At 39.7% G+C, this 12,897-nt stretch overlaps 2 protein-coding genes and 1 long non-coding RNA gene across 18 annotated transcripts in view; 1 reads left to right on the top strand and 2 right to left on the bottom strand.

Annotated features, from left to right (window-relative positions):
- The window catches only part of PGAP1 (post-GPI attachment to proteins inositol deacylase 1), a 46,544-nt gene extending 45,530 nt beyond the window's left edge, over positions 1-1,014 (bottom strand). For 2 of the 4 annotated variants that reach the window (XM_075511992.1, XM_075511988.1), the window contains exon 1: positions 441-593. In XM_075511992.1, coding sequence (XP_075368107.1) covers positions 441-593 — 153 coding nt within the window. Of the gene's footprint in view, positions 1-440; positions 594-916 lie in introns of those variants that run through there. The other 2 variants (XM_075511991.1, XM_075511989.1) reach the window with 2 other exon arrangements.
- Positions 546-12,319, top strand: LOC142414600 (uncharacterized). The gene is made up of 4 exons (XR_012777128.1): positions 546-669; positions 7,462-7,648; positions 8,682-8,811; positions 12,181-12,319. It is a non-coding gene; the product is annotated as an uncharacterized LOC142414600 (long non-coding RNA).
- The window catches only part of ANKRD44 (ankyrin repeat domain 44), a 153,248-nt gene continuing 142,451 nt past the window's right edge, over positions 2,101-12,897 (bottom strand). For 10 of the 13 annotated variants that reach the window (XM_075511978.1, XM_075511981.1, XM_075511977.1 and 7 more), the window contains 5 exons: positions 12,272-12,417; positions 11,317-11,399; positions 10,060-10,142; positions 8,827-8,918; positions 2,101-6,628 (listed from right to left, as the gene is read on the bottom strand). In XM_075511978.1, the coding sequence (XP_075368093.1) occupies positions 6,363-6,628; positions 8,827-8,918; positions 10,060-10,142; positions 11,317-11,399; positions 12,272-12,417 (670 nt within the window). In that variant the 3' untranslated portion in view covers positions 2,101-6,362. Of the gene's footprint in view, positions 6,629-8,052; positions 8,289-8,826; positions 8,919-10,059; positions 10,143-11,316; positions 11,400-12,271; positions 12,418-12,897 lie in introns of all 13 variants that reach the window. The other 3 variants (XM_075511983.1, XM_075511982.1, XR_012777127.1) reach the window with 2 other exon arrangements.

The raw sequence follows: 12,897 nt of genomic DNA on the forward strand, positions 1-12,897 counted from the left end.
GGTGCACCATTATATGATGCAGCCAAAGCAGCGCGTTTTGCCAAATACGCCGACCTCTCAAATGAGCCAAAGCTATATTTGCCCCGTTTACAGCTCGCCATTCTGCAGAGGCCGCCTCAGGAAGCGGCAAGTTAGCCAGCCCAAAAGTTACGGGAGCAGCCCGGAGTCGCCTGTGCGGTGGTTCTCCCGCGGCTGAGCGCGTTCGGGGCTGCCTTCTTCCCCCGTAGCAGGGGAGAGGACGGAAGCCACACGAGGGCTGCGCCTCAGACAAGCGGCTCCCGGCCGCGGCGATGCGGGCGGCGACGCCCCAACGGCCGCCGGGCGGCGCGAGGCCGGCGCGGGGCCGCCGCACCCCGCCCAGCGGCGGCGCCCCGGGACCGGCGGCTCCCACCTGTTACGCGGCCGCCCGCTCCCTCAGCGCCTCCCGCCGCCGCACTCACCAGGTACTCGGGGTACTCGTACATGTAGGTCATGCTGCACCGGTTCTCCTCGTAGAGGAACAGCACGTCCCGCACCCCGAGCAGCACCAGCGCCGCCAGCGCCCCGTAGAAGACCGCCGCCACCGCGGGCAGCCGGCGGCCCGCCCGCCCCATCGCGCCCCGCCGCGCCGAGGTGAGGAGAGGAGCGGAGCGGAGCCCTCGTCCCCCCGCGGGCTCTCCACGCACACAGGCACGGCGGGGCGGGGCGGGGAGCGCCACCGCCCGGGAGGCGGGGCGGGCGGGCTGGCGCCACAACCTGGCCGCCGCCGGGAGCCGCCATATTGAGAAGGTCAGGGGGCGCTGCTGGCCGCCGCTGGGACCAGGAGGGCAGCCGCCATGTTGGGAAGGTCAGGGCCTGGCTGGCCGTCGTTCCGCCAGGCTGAGGGAGGTCCGTGTGCCGTGCCGTGGGAGCCATTATGGGGAGGTCAGGAACTTACCTACCGGCTTCCCCCAGCCGGTAGCTTGCGAGGGGAAGGCGTGTCCGCCATGATAGGGAGGTCAACTCATCGCACTGCCACTGCGGTGCGCCTGCTTAGCCGCGTCCGGCCCGTGGGGCTGCTGCTGCCGCCGAAGGGGTTCCGCCCCGGGCTGAGCCCGCGAGGAGAGTGCTTCCCCTCGCCCCCCTCAGAGGCAGCCGGGCCTCAGGCGGTGCCGGGGCAGGCGGCGGCTCGTCGGCGTTTGCGGACTCCAAAATGCCCCCCGAGTGTCGCGGGGCGCAATTTCCCTCCCGCTGGCAAGGGCCGGGGGTGCCGACGGAGCCGGGCCAGAGCCTCGCCCCGCACCCGGCGAGGCCGTACCTCCCTGCGGTTCACCTCCCGAAAATAAACCTGCAAACGCCACTGTTCAGGTGGGTTCAGGCCAGCGTTCCTGGCCTGTTAGCAGTTTAGTCACAACATGCATAAAGCTTCAAGCACTCAATGCGTAAAAGACGTTGCTAGTAGTGGTTGGTTTTGTTGGTTTTGGGTTGGTTTTTTTTTTGGGCGGGGGGATGGTGGGTTTTGTTTGCTTTAATTAATCACTTTCAACAGCTTACTATCTTTAGGCACTCTTCACTGGATTTTAGTCTGTGGGACAGCCACCCTGCCCTGATGCACGACACACCTATGATTGCTGGTGTTGCTCATCAGTGAGAACTAACAGTAAAATATTTAATTTATGATAAAAAATATTACTTTTTTTCCCCCCAAGCTACAGAGGAAGCAATACTAACATCAGCTTACTGAGACAAGGGGGGTAGTTACATATGAGGGAAGTACGAAGTGGAAATACATATAGTTGGATTTTCATTCCACTGCTAAATACTTAAGCCTTTCCCCCTCCTTTAAAAGAAACAAAATTTACTCAGTTTTCCAACAAGTATTTGTACCATTTTTATTTGTAAAAATAACCATCTGAATGCATTGCAAGAGTAGTTTACAGTTAGGGTTCTTCATTACATTAATACAGCATTCAGTAGTTGAAAAAGTTACTAAACTGTGCTTGAGAAGATTCAGGTTGAATTCCAAGTCATTCGCTGAAGTAAGTCTTTTTCCTCATTTTGTATGTGACATTTACCCAAGTCCTTAAACTTCAATTTACAAATGCAAACAATACCGACAAAACCCCACTGAAACCATCAAACAATATTTTATATTGTTTATTACAAATGTTATGCAAAATATAACACTGGCACCAGATTCGTATCACCATGGTTTGTAAAGATATATTGCACATGCTAAAGCATAAAATATAAGACAAAACCTACAAAACATAAGATATTGGCTTTAATATGTAGATCACTGCATAAGAAACGCATAAAATTACATTTTATACACACACTCAGATTGTCACTAGTTTAAAACGCCCTTTCCTATAACACTGACCTAAGGTTTACTTTTTGTGTAATAAGAAAGCATTTTCAGCACTGCAAAAATTATACATTATTCCTATAGAAATTTAGCATATTAATTTTCATTTCAATGCAGGTAGAACATATGAAAAGAAGAAACACTTTATACATTCAAAGAAGGTCTGAAATGAAAATTTACTGGTAATATATTGCTTTTATAACACTCGGGGAAAAAAAAAAAAGACAAGTTTCACAAAACATTTCCATAATACACAAATATAAAAAGGCACTCTAATATTTCTTACATGACTAAGAATAAAAATCACAATTTTTTTTAAAATCATCCTCAAGATACATAACCAAGTTTCTCAACAGTACAATGGATAAACAATTCATTTCATGTGTTTGTTCTAATTCAATAATCTGGCAGTCATTTACTGCATAAAAGTACCAAACACATTATGGTGCCCTTTTAGTAGCGATGAACAGAAATCCCCTGAGCTATTTCACAGCAATTTCAGGCAGTCCGGAGGTTGTAACTCAGTATTTATGAGAGACCTGGGACCCCATCCTGCTATGGATTCCACCTGCAGCTGTGGTTAAAATACAGGATGAAATGATCCTGCTAATACACCTGGGCAGATGGCTGCCCCTCCCCAAATACCCTTTGCTTGGTGCAGACACAGAAGTTGTCCACGTACTGTAAATTGCAGGATCCAGGGTTAAGTGCAACAATTATGTATGATTAACTCTACTCTTGTAAAAAGTCCACAGAAAGGCAAGGTGATTATTTACAAGAGTAAAATTATTCTCATGCTTAAATATCTGCCCTAAATTACAAGTTTATTTCTACATGTGATAAATTATATTACAGATTAATGTACTAGTAGCATACAAAAAAAGGGATTCTGGTAACTCACACGAGATGTGGGATAGGCCAATACTGAGTACTTACTTCCAAGTGTCTTGCTCATGACAGTTTTCCTCCTAAATACACCATTCTCAAAACATGACTTTCCCAATGCCCTTAAGATGCTAACGAATCATACGTCTCTATGATTTTTGGACTATTGCATACTTACATCTTTGTTAGTTTACAGAAAAGTTTAATCAGTAAAGTTTAGATTTGGTTCCTAGAAGGACCAAAGTAATTCAGTAATCGCCTATGCTTCTATAATGTTGTCTACATCATTAAGAGGCAGCAGTTGTTGCACCACACAATTACCAGAGTTACAAGGTATTGCAAATATACAGAAATATTTTCAGTAACTCTGTATGGTACCAAGTAAAAATACTGACATTTTTTAAATGGCTGCTTAAAATAATATGACATCCTGTTTGTAAAGAGGACTGTTTTTCTCCTAATGAAGTGACTTAATGTAGGATAGCGTAGCTTTCTGTATTTTGGGGTGAGACTTATAACTAATCCTGCCAAGGAGCCTACCTACATCTCTGGTTAAACCAAGATTAAAAGGCTGATCCTGCTGATAGACAGGTGGCAGCCATTTCCCATTTGTTTATTTGTTTTCAATGCCATCATTCCACATTAAAAAAAAAAAGCAAAAGTTGGGATTTCTATTAATTTCTGGACAGAGACCACTGAAAACTTTAACAACTGATCTCTCCTCTTATTTTCAGTGCTTAAAGCAAGGTGGTTATTGCTATTCTGCAACTCTTAAAAGCAAAAACGTTGAGAAAAATCAATCATAAAAATATTATTCTGTGCTATTTCTGAGGAGAAAACCAGGGTTTCAGGTGCTCTGTCATTCTATTGCAGAAAATACAGAGTTGAGGGAAGAGAAATATTCACCTTTAGAGACGCTATCCTTGTGATTCTTTGTTGTAAACTTTGGAAATTTGTTAACGTTCAAGGAAACAATATTTAATTTTACCTAATATTCAAGGAAACAATATTTAACTTTAGCAAGGCAAAATAAACTTAATATATAAATATTTTTCTTAATCAAAGAACTGGAAACTGCCAATAGATTTTTAACAATTCAGTGGAACACAGCTAAAAACTGCAACCAAAATAAATATCCTTACTTTTCATTTACCCTGCCGAAAGCGTGCACAGAGGAAGCTCATCTCGTCCTCACAGCACAGATGTAGGCCTGCAGACAGCCCAAGTGTGAATCACGGGAACTTTAACACCTTGACTCCATGCTGTATTACCTTTTCCCCTCTTTACTGTAGCTGTACAGTGTTCTCTCACTTGTCTAGCAGGGGGTTGGATCCCTTTCTTATGCTCTTAAGCGGTGGAAGATGTTTTGCACTCCGTGTTTTAGCAATATAGCCTGTGGACTTTATCTTTGCATTCCATATAAGAAGATGGGCACTCTCCTGAAGTGCATCAGCCCTTCCTTTTTCTACTCAGGCCATCAGTCTTGCCTAGATTCACATTTCATTTTGCATCATGCCGAATAGTATGCACAAATACTAACTAGAACAGGCCAGAGTTATTTTTCCTGGGCATTTGTTTCATTTCAAATAAATATAAACACATTTACATTAAAAGTATATGAACATATTCTTTAGTCTGGAAAAAAAAAAACAAACTGTGGTCAACACATCATCAGTTACAAATGTCAACTTGAAACCTGTGTCATAAAATGTAAAATTCACTCAAGACTACTCATTACCTCAAAAGTTTATATTTTTATGGTTTAGAAAAACTACTTCATTATGTCACTCACATTTGAAGAAAAAATAAAAGTAGCAAAGTCTTCCATTTAATTACTGAAGCATTTTGGTCCTCTTGGTACAGCTGGTTAGGTCATGATAGCTTTTTGTTTAGTTTTTTTTTGTTTGTTTGTTTACAAAGTCTCATTCTTCCTTTTGTACATCTGTTGCAGACGAGGGTCGTGGTCCATTTGACCTAGAAACTTTGGCAGAAGGAGTAAACATATTCACAAAGTTGACATTGCTTTAAAAGCTGGTGACAATAGGCTTTTTTAGCATGTATCTCCGATCCCCTGCACGGTACACTGCTATGTTATCTGGTGTTTGGTATTTCAACTTTTGGTGTTACGCTTTCATTGCTTTACCTTTGCTCTGTTAATCCAAACACTGGCAAAAGTATTTTAAAATTCGATACTGTTTACAGTAAAAATAAGTTATTCAAGCATAGAAAATGAAAAAAATCCATTTAAGCTGGCAAGTCAATACAAATTTTACATACACCTTTGTCTACACCTGAATTTTTTTTTTGATACTAGATTCATGGTTAATGGCTCAGGTGATAGAAACGTCTAATGACCCTAATTCTGTAGTGCAAATAAACCATACATGTTTGTGCTGAATTGAAAAAAAATAAGGGCCAAGTGATTTTCATTTTACACAAGTGGTTCCACTGATGTCCATGGGAAAATATGGTGAGACAAGTAGAATTTGGCCTTAAGAGTTTCTAACTATATTTTTCTAATTGTGTGCTGCAACTAAGAACTGTAAAAAGTGCCTTCTGTAGGTTTAAGTGCTTAATACACTCAGAATGTAAAAGGTTTTGTTTCCTGTAGAAAAGTAATACAGGCAGTTTTAAAATTTACAACTTTACCTTTGGTTTGTGTAAAAAAAAAAAAAAAAAAAAATCTAACAGAGCCCCTGGAAGTAGGAAACAGACAAACAGAGGAAAGGGGTGATGCTCGAATCTATGCAGGCTACACTGGAAATATGTTCGTGTACTAAAGGTACAGCTAAAACATGTAAGAACTTTTTACAAACAGTTCCCTGCTTATTTGTGCTGTCAAAAAGAAAAAAAGGCATTTTCTCTTTTTCTACTTAAAATAAGAGGTAGAGACTTTCCACAGGGGCACTTAGGGCCTATAAAGAAACCATGAGGAAGCTGAAAAGCTGCAGAACATTAATGGGAATACGTTCCAGTAAATCCCTCTAACTTTGTTATTTAAAGGCTTGATTCTCATCACTACAAATCTTTCAATACCTACTTGTCAAGAATAATAGTTAAGAATATAGCCGTGGGATTTAAGCTATTTAAAAAGACAAAAATAAAGCTGAAATGAAATAATAATGAAAAAAAGTTTTTGAATATCAAAAAGTCAAAATGTTTCAGAATCCGAATCATTTTCATTGTACCCATCCTCTGTTCCTACGTTATTACTCAAGGGCTTATTGTAAGAGTTAATGCTACCCATACTGGAGCCATCGCAGAGATGTGTCCTGCCCAAATTGTCTTTTTTAAAACAAACGAAGTTGAAAGCCGTCATTGAACTGGAAGGAGAAAAAGGCATCATGGTAGCCAAAATGAGTGCCAGGCAGTCAGCCACGTCTTTGTTAGGAGCGCAAGCCAGGGCTGGCGTATGACCTGGGCACAAATGCAGACAAGGCAATGGTTAGTACTAAGGGTACTGAGAATGGCACTGAGCATTCCTCTTATACATCTCTAGATGACATTGTAAGCAGGAGATGTATGTTCAGTTACAATCATGCCAGACAACACGGGTATGTTACTTATTTTAAATTAGACATGCTGGGAAAATACACACTTTATGGAGCATTTAAATCACTGTGACCACAACAAGCACTATTTTTTTAAAATCAGGCAGCAAACAGACTTCACGATATGAATAAAAGCACTTGCTAAACACAGTTCTACAGCACAGACAGTATGATGAATACAGAACATGGGGAGTACAGCAACAGGGACAGAAACTGGCTTCAGTTTCTGTGCATATGAACAAGTCTCATTCTGAGAACAATGACTTTCATTAGAACATAAAAGATATTAGTTTAAAAACATTTCAAAGTAATAAGCAAATGCTTTTAAAGACTGATCAGTTGAGTATCTACTCAACTCAGAAAGCAGTTTATTTAGGAATTAAATTATGAGAGAAAAGAATTAGACCAGTGCATGTGGTACATGTATAGCAGGTATGACTACGTGGATGTTTAGTTACCCAAATTTACGTTATGTTAGAAGAATAACGACTGTATTCAGAAAGCATGGCATACACTTTATATACAAAGTTAATATTCTACAGTTGTCAGTAAAATGAAGAACTGGGGAGCTATTAAAAGTTTGTCTTCACTGCAGTTTAACGTGGCTCCTGTCCAAGCTCTGCCCTAAAGCAGCTCTTCACGTATACAAATCTTGGAAACCAGTATGCTGAATACACTTGCTATCTATACATTTTGCAGGCTGCTGTATAGCACTCCAGCACTTTCCAACAAATCCTCCTTTATACCAAGAGCAAACATTCTTTTGAAGATGGCTACTTCTTACATGCTGCAGCAATGGTAATCTGAGGCAATGACCACTGCTGATATCCTACTGCCTCAAGGAGGCTGAGAACACCTGCAGTGTAGATGAGTTTGGTGGACAAGTGTGAGTACAGTTTTGTAGCAAACTACCCACATTTAAGCACTGACTGCAGTGAATGCATACCCTAAATAGAATTTCCTATTCCACTGAGTTCCAGGCGTGAATATTCTTTAGAGTTGTACTTATACTAAGATTGTACTTGAATTTCTCTCTTTTAAAGCATGTATGCAGTTGTTCCTAGAAAAATTAAACGTGTCTCAAATTGAAACTTAATTTTCACTTGTTACATACATGCAAATTAACTGTATCTGTATGTACAATTTTAATGATAAAAACTGTGGTTAGAAGCTAGTCTGGTTCATTTTTCTGTCCCCTATCTCTAAAATGAGGTTAGGGCCAGATGACTTCAGTGGAACTCATTCATGCAACTATATGTAGGTAGCATTTGGTTAATAGTAAATACTCACCACTCAGTTCTTTTCATCCATAGATCTCAAAATGTCTTGCAATGATGGGTGAGTATTATTATTGTTACTTTACAGATATGGGAAGATGGAGGTACCGAATTGTTACATTAATGCCATGAAGTCAGTTATTGTAAGAAAGACCAGCTTATTTCAGGAAGACATTTTTGAAAACATTAATTATAGAAGCACAGCCCTCTATGGGCTTTCTAACGTTTAGGGAAGGACTTCATTGAGATCTGAAACAAAATTATCAGATTTATTAACTAATCATGTATTTTATAAGGCAACACTAATTTACTTGCATCTTGCATTAGGTCAGACAATTGGTAAGCACAAGCTTTGATCTCAGAATGAACTAGGACACAATCAACCATATGTTGATGGTTTTCTTCCTACCCATTAAAACATGCGCTGATTGAATGCATAATCCTTAATTCTTCTGCAAGGCGTCAGAATTATCCGGTGCCACTTGCATGTTTAGGAAATTCAAGTTACCACTGCACTCAAGCATTAAAAAAGACTAGCTGTTGACAGTACATGCAAAATGAACAGTAAAAGGGACCACTGTGATGTTTAGAATACATTTTTATATTAAAGAAAAATAAATAGTATCTTTTTTTTTTTAATAGGTACTCACACAGCTCATTATCTGTTCTTGGAAGGATAAAAGCATCAGTGATGTCTATCATCAGCTTTTAAGTCTACTGCTTCGGTCGGTTGGAAAATTACCTGCTGGGTCCTACTGAAGATTGTCAAAGGGTATTACTTACTTACCATTTTCATCTACTGCCAGGACACATGCCCCTTTGGCTAGCAGCTCTTCAACCACCATCTTTAAGCCGTTTCGTGCAGCAATGTGGAGAGGTCTACAAAAACATAACAACTAAATTCAAGTTCAGTTTAAAATAGACTTTGTAAAAAAAGTTAGGTAATGCTTAAAGCATACCCAGCATCAGAAAGAGAATGTTTTCCTTTTTTGGATCATTATAATTATATTGTAGACATTAAATTATATTACAGCCTTTAAAATAATCCTCATGTTCCACATCTATAAAACATACGTGCAAGACAAATATAATTACCTTTACATATGCAAAGATTGCTTAATACTTTCCAGTCTAAAGGCTTTCTTTGAATAGGTGTCATTTTTCCACTGTTTGCAGCACACAATTGATGTTTAAAAGGAAAATGAATCTAAGACTGAAGAAATGCCTTTGTTCCATCCTTCATTCTGGCTACTACAGACTGTTCAAAATTATTGTATTGCCTTTTTATCCTTGAATACTTGACTGCTAATCTCTGTTACTGCAGAGCAGCTGGAAATTAAAAATAAGCACTGGTTTGCTCCCTTCCTGGGCCGATACCCAGTGCTCCTGTTTGGGGAGAACTAGTAGGACAGGAAAAACAATTTCCTATTGGGAGGGGGAAAAAAAGGGCTAAATGGAATGAATTCTTCTGCAAGCACTAGATGATCTGCCACCTGAACCCGTGGTTCAGTCTTATTCTGTGGGATTCTCCCATACCAGTCAAACAGTTGCAGCTGGAGTAAGAATATCGACGGTTCTAACTCTGCTGATAACGTATGGTATGGATGGGAGTTGCACATAAAATATCACCTAAAAAAACCCTCTGAAAATTAAATGTACCACCTTAAGTCTAAATAATTTAGATTTAAGGTGAAGCTCAAAAAGCTAGGAAATGCCAGATGTATACTTACACATTCACATGATTAATTGATTATTGATCAATTTGAGACATTTTGATACAGTCTTCAGATAAATGACCTCATGTAATTTTTCCACCAGACCATGTATAGAATTGGCATTAAAAGAATCAAAATTGAAAGTGAAAATGCAACACAAATATGGTCTTTTTAAGGGCAAGCACTCAAAAAAATCAGAAATTAACTTTTTTGTTCTATGAAAAAATTTGAGACATGAATTTGAAATGCTAAATTGGAATCTTCTGGTAAGTCAACTGAACTTGAGAGGATCAGGCTATACTTACGTCTGCAATGCATTATTTTTTGCATTAATAAGGCTCTGTTCTTGTATCTTGTCAAGTATTAACAAGGCACATTTTTCATGACCCTGTAGTTGGAAAAAAACCCAAACTGTTAATTTGCTGAGGAGTTTGAAATTGAGGCAAAAGAAATGTTACAGATAAAAGTGAAATTCAATAACTCAATTTGAAATACAAAACATGCTACTCAGCTTATAAGGATGTGTAGTAGGTGAGCGGTAGGAGCCTTAAAATACCATTTACAAACTGCCACTGCTAGGATGCTTTAGCACATTTAGAAACGTAGACATTCCCCTGTCTTTCAACCCTCCATTCATTATATATGAGTTCACCTCCCCAGCTTTCAGAGAAGACTGCTATTTCTCTTGAGAGAGCATTCAATGGATTATTTATTAGAGCTACACAGTAACATAGAAAGAGATGGTTTAATTTCAAAAACTAATACTATACTTTCTGGGTCTTTAAATGCCTTTCTGTATTATTAATAAACTACCACAAAATCCTTTCAGTGTGAGAGCTCTCATAATGAAACTTTGGAAACAATACAGATCTGGGCCTTATTTCTGATACAGTTTCAGCACAGCAAGTTGCAGATGCCGAGCCTACAGGCCTGGCAAGTGAACAGCTGCCTGAAGGACCCTGAGAATTCAGCGAGGCTCATGTGTCTGCAGAAACCAGAGTAATACTATCACACTGGAATCCAGTCCATGGATAGGAGCAAAAGAAAAGGCCCAGGAGAAGGAATTCCATGTGCATTTTTTCTTGCAGAAACAGCAGTAGCGATTGGAATTAAGAGGAAGAAAGGGTGGGAAAAGACACCACCACCAATCTAATCAATGCCTCTGGTTTTACTACTGCGGAGCATAAGGGAAAATTTTGGGTTCCTTCCACAGAAATTGGAGAATAAGAAGAAAAAATAAATACCTTTTTTTTTTTCCTTTGCCACTGAACCTATGTTAAGCTATTTTACAGTGACATTATTTGGTAAAACTTCAAAGGATTTTCCATTATTTCTCTTAGTTTCCCTTCCTTATGTTTCAGCTGCCATAAGAGGCATCCATATTTCTCAGTTTACTAAACCTTGAAACAGACTTGAGAAAAATCTTGGAACAATGCTCCCTTCCTCACCACAAGTTTGACCATCACATTTCCACTGCAGAAAAATTTTTAGGAGCATAAACACACACATACATACATACAGACTGTGAAGAGAACAGAAGCATACAGAGGTATTCAACTTACTTTACTGCTAGCCAAGTGCAAAGATGTATTCAACTCTGTATCTTTTAATGTCAGGTCAGCCTTGGCAATGTTCACCAAAAAGTCTGAGGTATAGAATAGAAATCAAGAAAAAAATCCAATGGGCAGACAAACATGTAAAAACAGAAGAAAAAATTTACTATTTCAATATACATGTGCGTACAAGCTAATCAATTAAGCCTTTATGTGATGTAAGCTTTACGAACATGAAGTAAAAATAATGAATGAGAACAGACTAATCTTGTGCAGTTAATCAGCAAGCAAAGGCAGAGCTAATAGCTCATTCACTGTGCCTCAAACTGTCAAACATATATTAATCTTAATTTATTTACAAACTTCCCCATTTGCAGATCAGCAAGTTCTGCCTGAATCACCTTCTCCTGAGAACAACTGTGGATCCTACTTTGAGAGGACTAAGTGGATATCAAGAATTTAGGGTGCAATCTGTGCTGTTGAAGCTAGAGAAAAGGGAATTCTGTTAAGCCAGTATGACCCTAATCTGTATGTCTATAGTATATAGTCTAGCCTGGAAAAGCAGTTGCCGATAGCTGCCATTTTAAGAACAGGAATTCCTATAATAGAGTGGAAAAAAAGGATTACACAATCTTTTTCACATGTGCAGTTTTACTGCTCCGTAAAAATCAAGGAAGAAAACAGAGGAATAGAATTACTACTCCCCTCATGCTCTTTACAGCGTGCTCTTAGGAGGAAATAAGACTCAAGTCTGTTATTGCAAATGTTCACCAAGACTGCTGAGAAACAATGACTGAGAAGAAAAAGATTTTTTTTTGAGAGATGTAAAGGTAGCTTCTTACAGACATCCACGGATTTATTTTTCTTCCTTAGTTTTCACAGGAAAAAAAATGACTACCTATTTGGGATAGTAACTGCAGTAGCACTCACCCTTCAAGACAAACAGAGGCAAAGATGTACTTACCTACAGCACCTACGTGACCATTTTGAGCTGCCATCATAAGAGGTGTTTTCCCTGCGTGATCCGCAGCATTCACTTGTGCGCTGTGACTCAGGAGGAGCTGGAGGCACTCCACGTGATCCGCGAAGGCTGCCGCGTGAAGGGGCGTTCTGTGGGGAAAGTAATGCGACCACAGCTGTTGCTAAAGAATGACAATAATCCTGTTTACTTACCTTCCCAAGAACCTGAAAATGTAAGACATTTTTTAATAATTTTTTTTTTTTACTATGGAACTTTGAGTTATCACCAGGGGAATGTTATAGTAGCAGCATCTGAAATAAGTTAAATGATATTTACAGTCTCTGTCCTGGTGCAGTATAAACTTTAAAAAAAGGGAAGCATAAGGTGGATATGATACTGTGGAGAATCTCATATTAGCAGCATATTTATTTTAATGAAGCATACTGCATAATACGAAAAGCAGTACAATCCCTCACTCTTATTCATCTGATTTTTTTTTTTAACAAGCCTAAGATGGTAAGAACCATCAGAAAAGAACAGATCCATTGTTTAAAAAAACGAAAGTATTCTAAGTTATAGTCAAAAATACTGCAGCAACAAGCTACAATAACAGTATTACTATAAAAGGC

Source organism: Mycteria americana, chromosome 9, assembly GCF_035582795.1.
Source record: "Mycteria americana isolate JAX WOST 10 ecotype Jacksonville Zoo and Gardens chromosome 9, USCA_MyAme_1.0, whole genome shotgun sequence".
NCBI classification, from domain to species: domain Eukaryota; kingdom Metazoa; phylum Chordata; class Aves; order Ciconiiformes; family Ciconiidae; genus Mycteria; species Mycteria americana.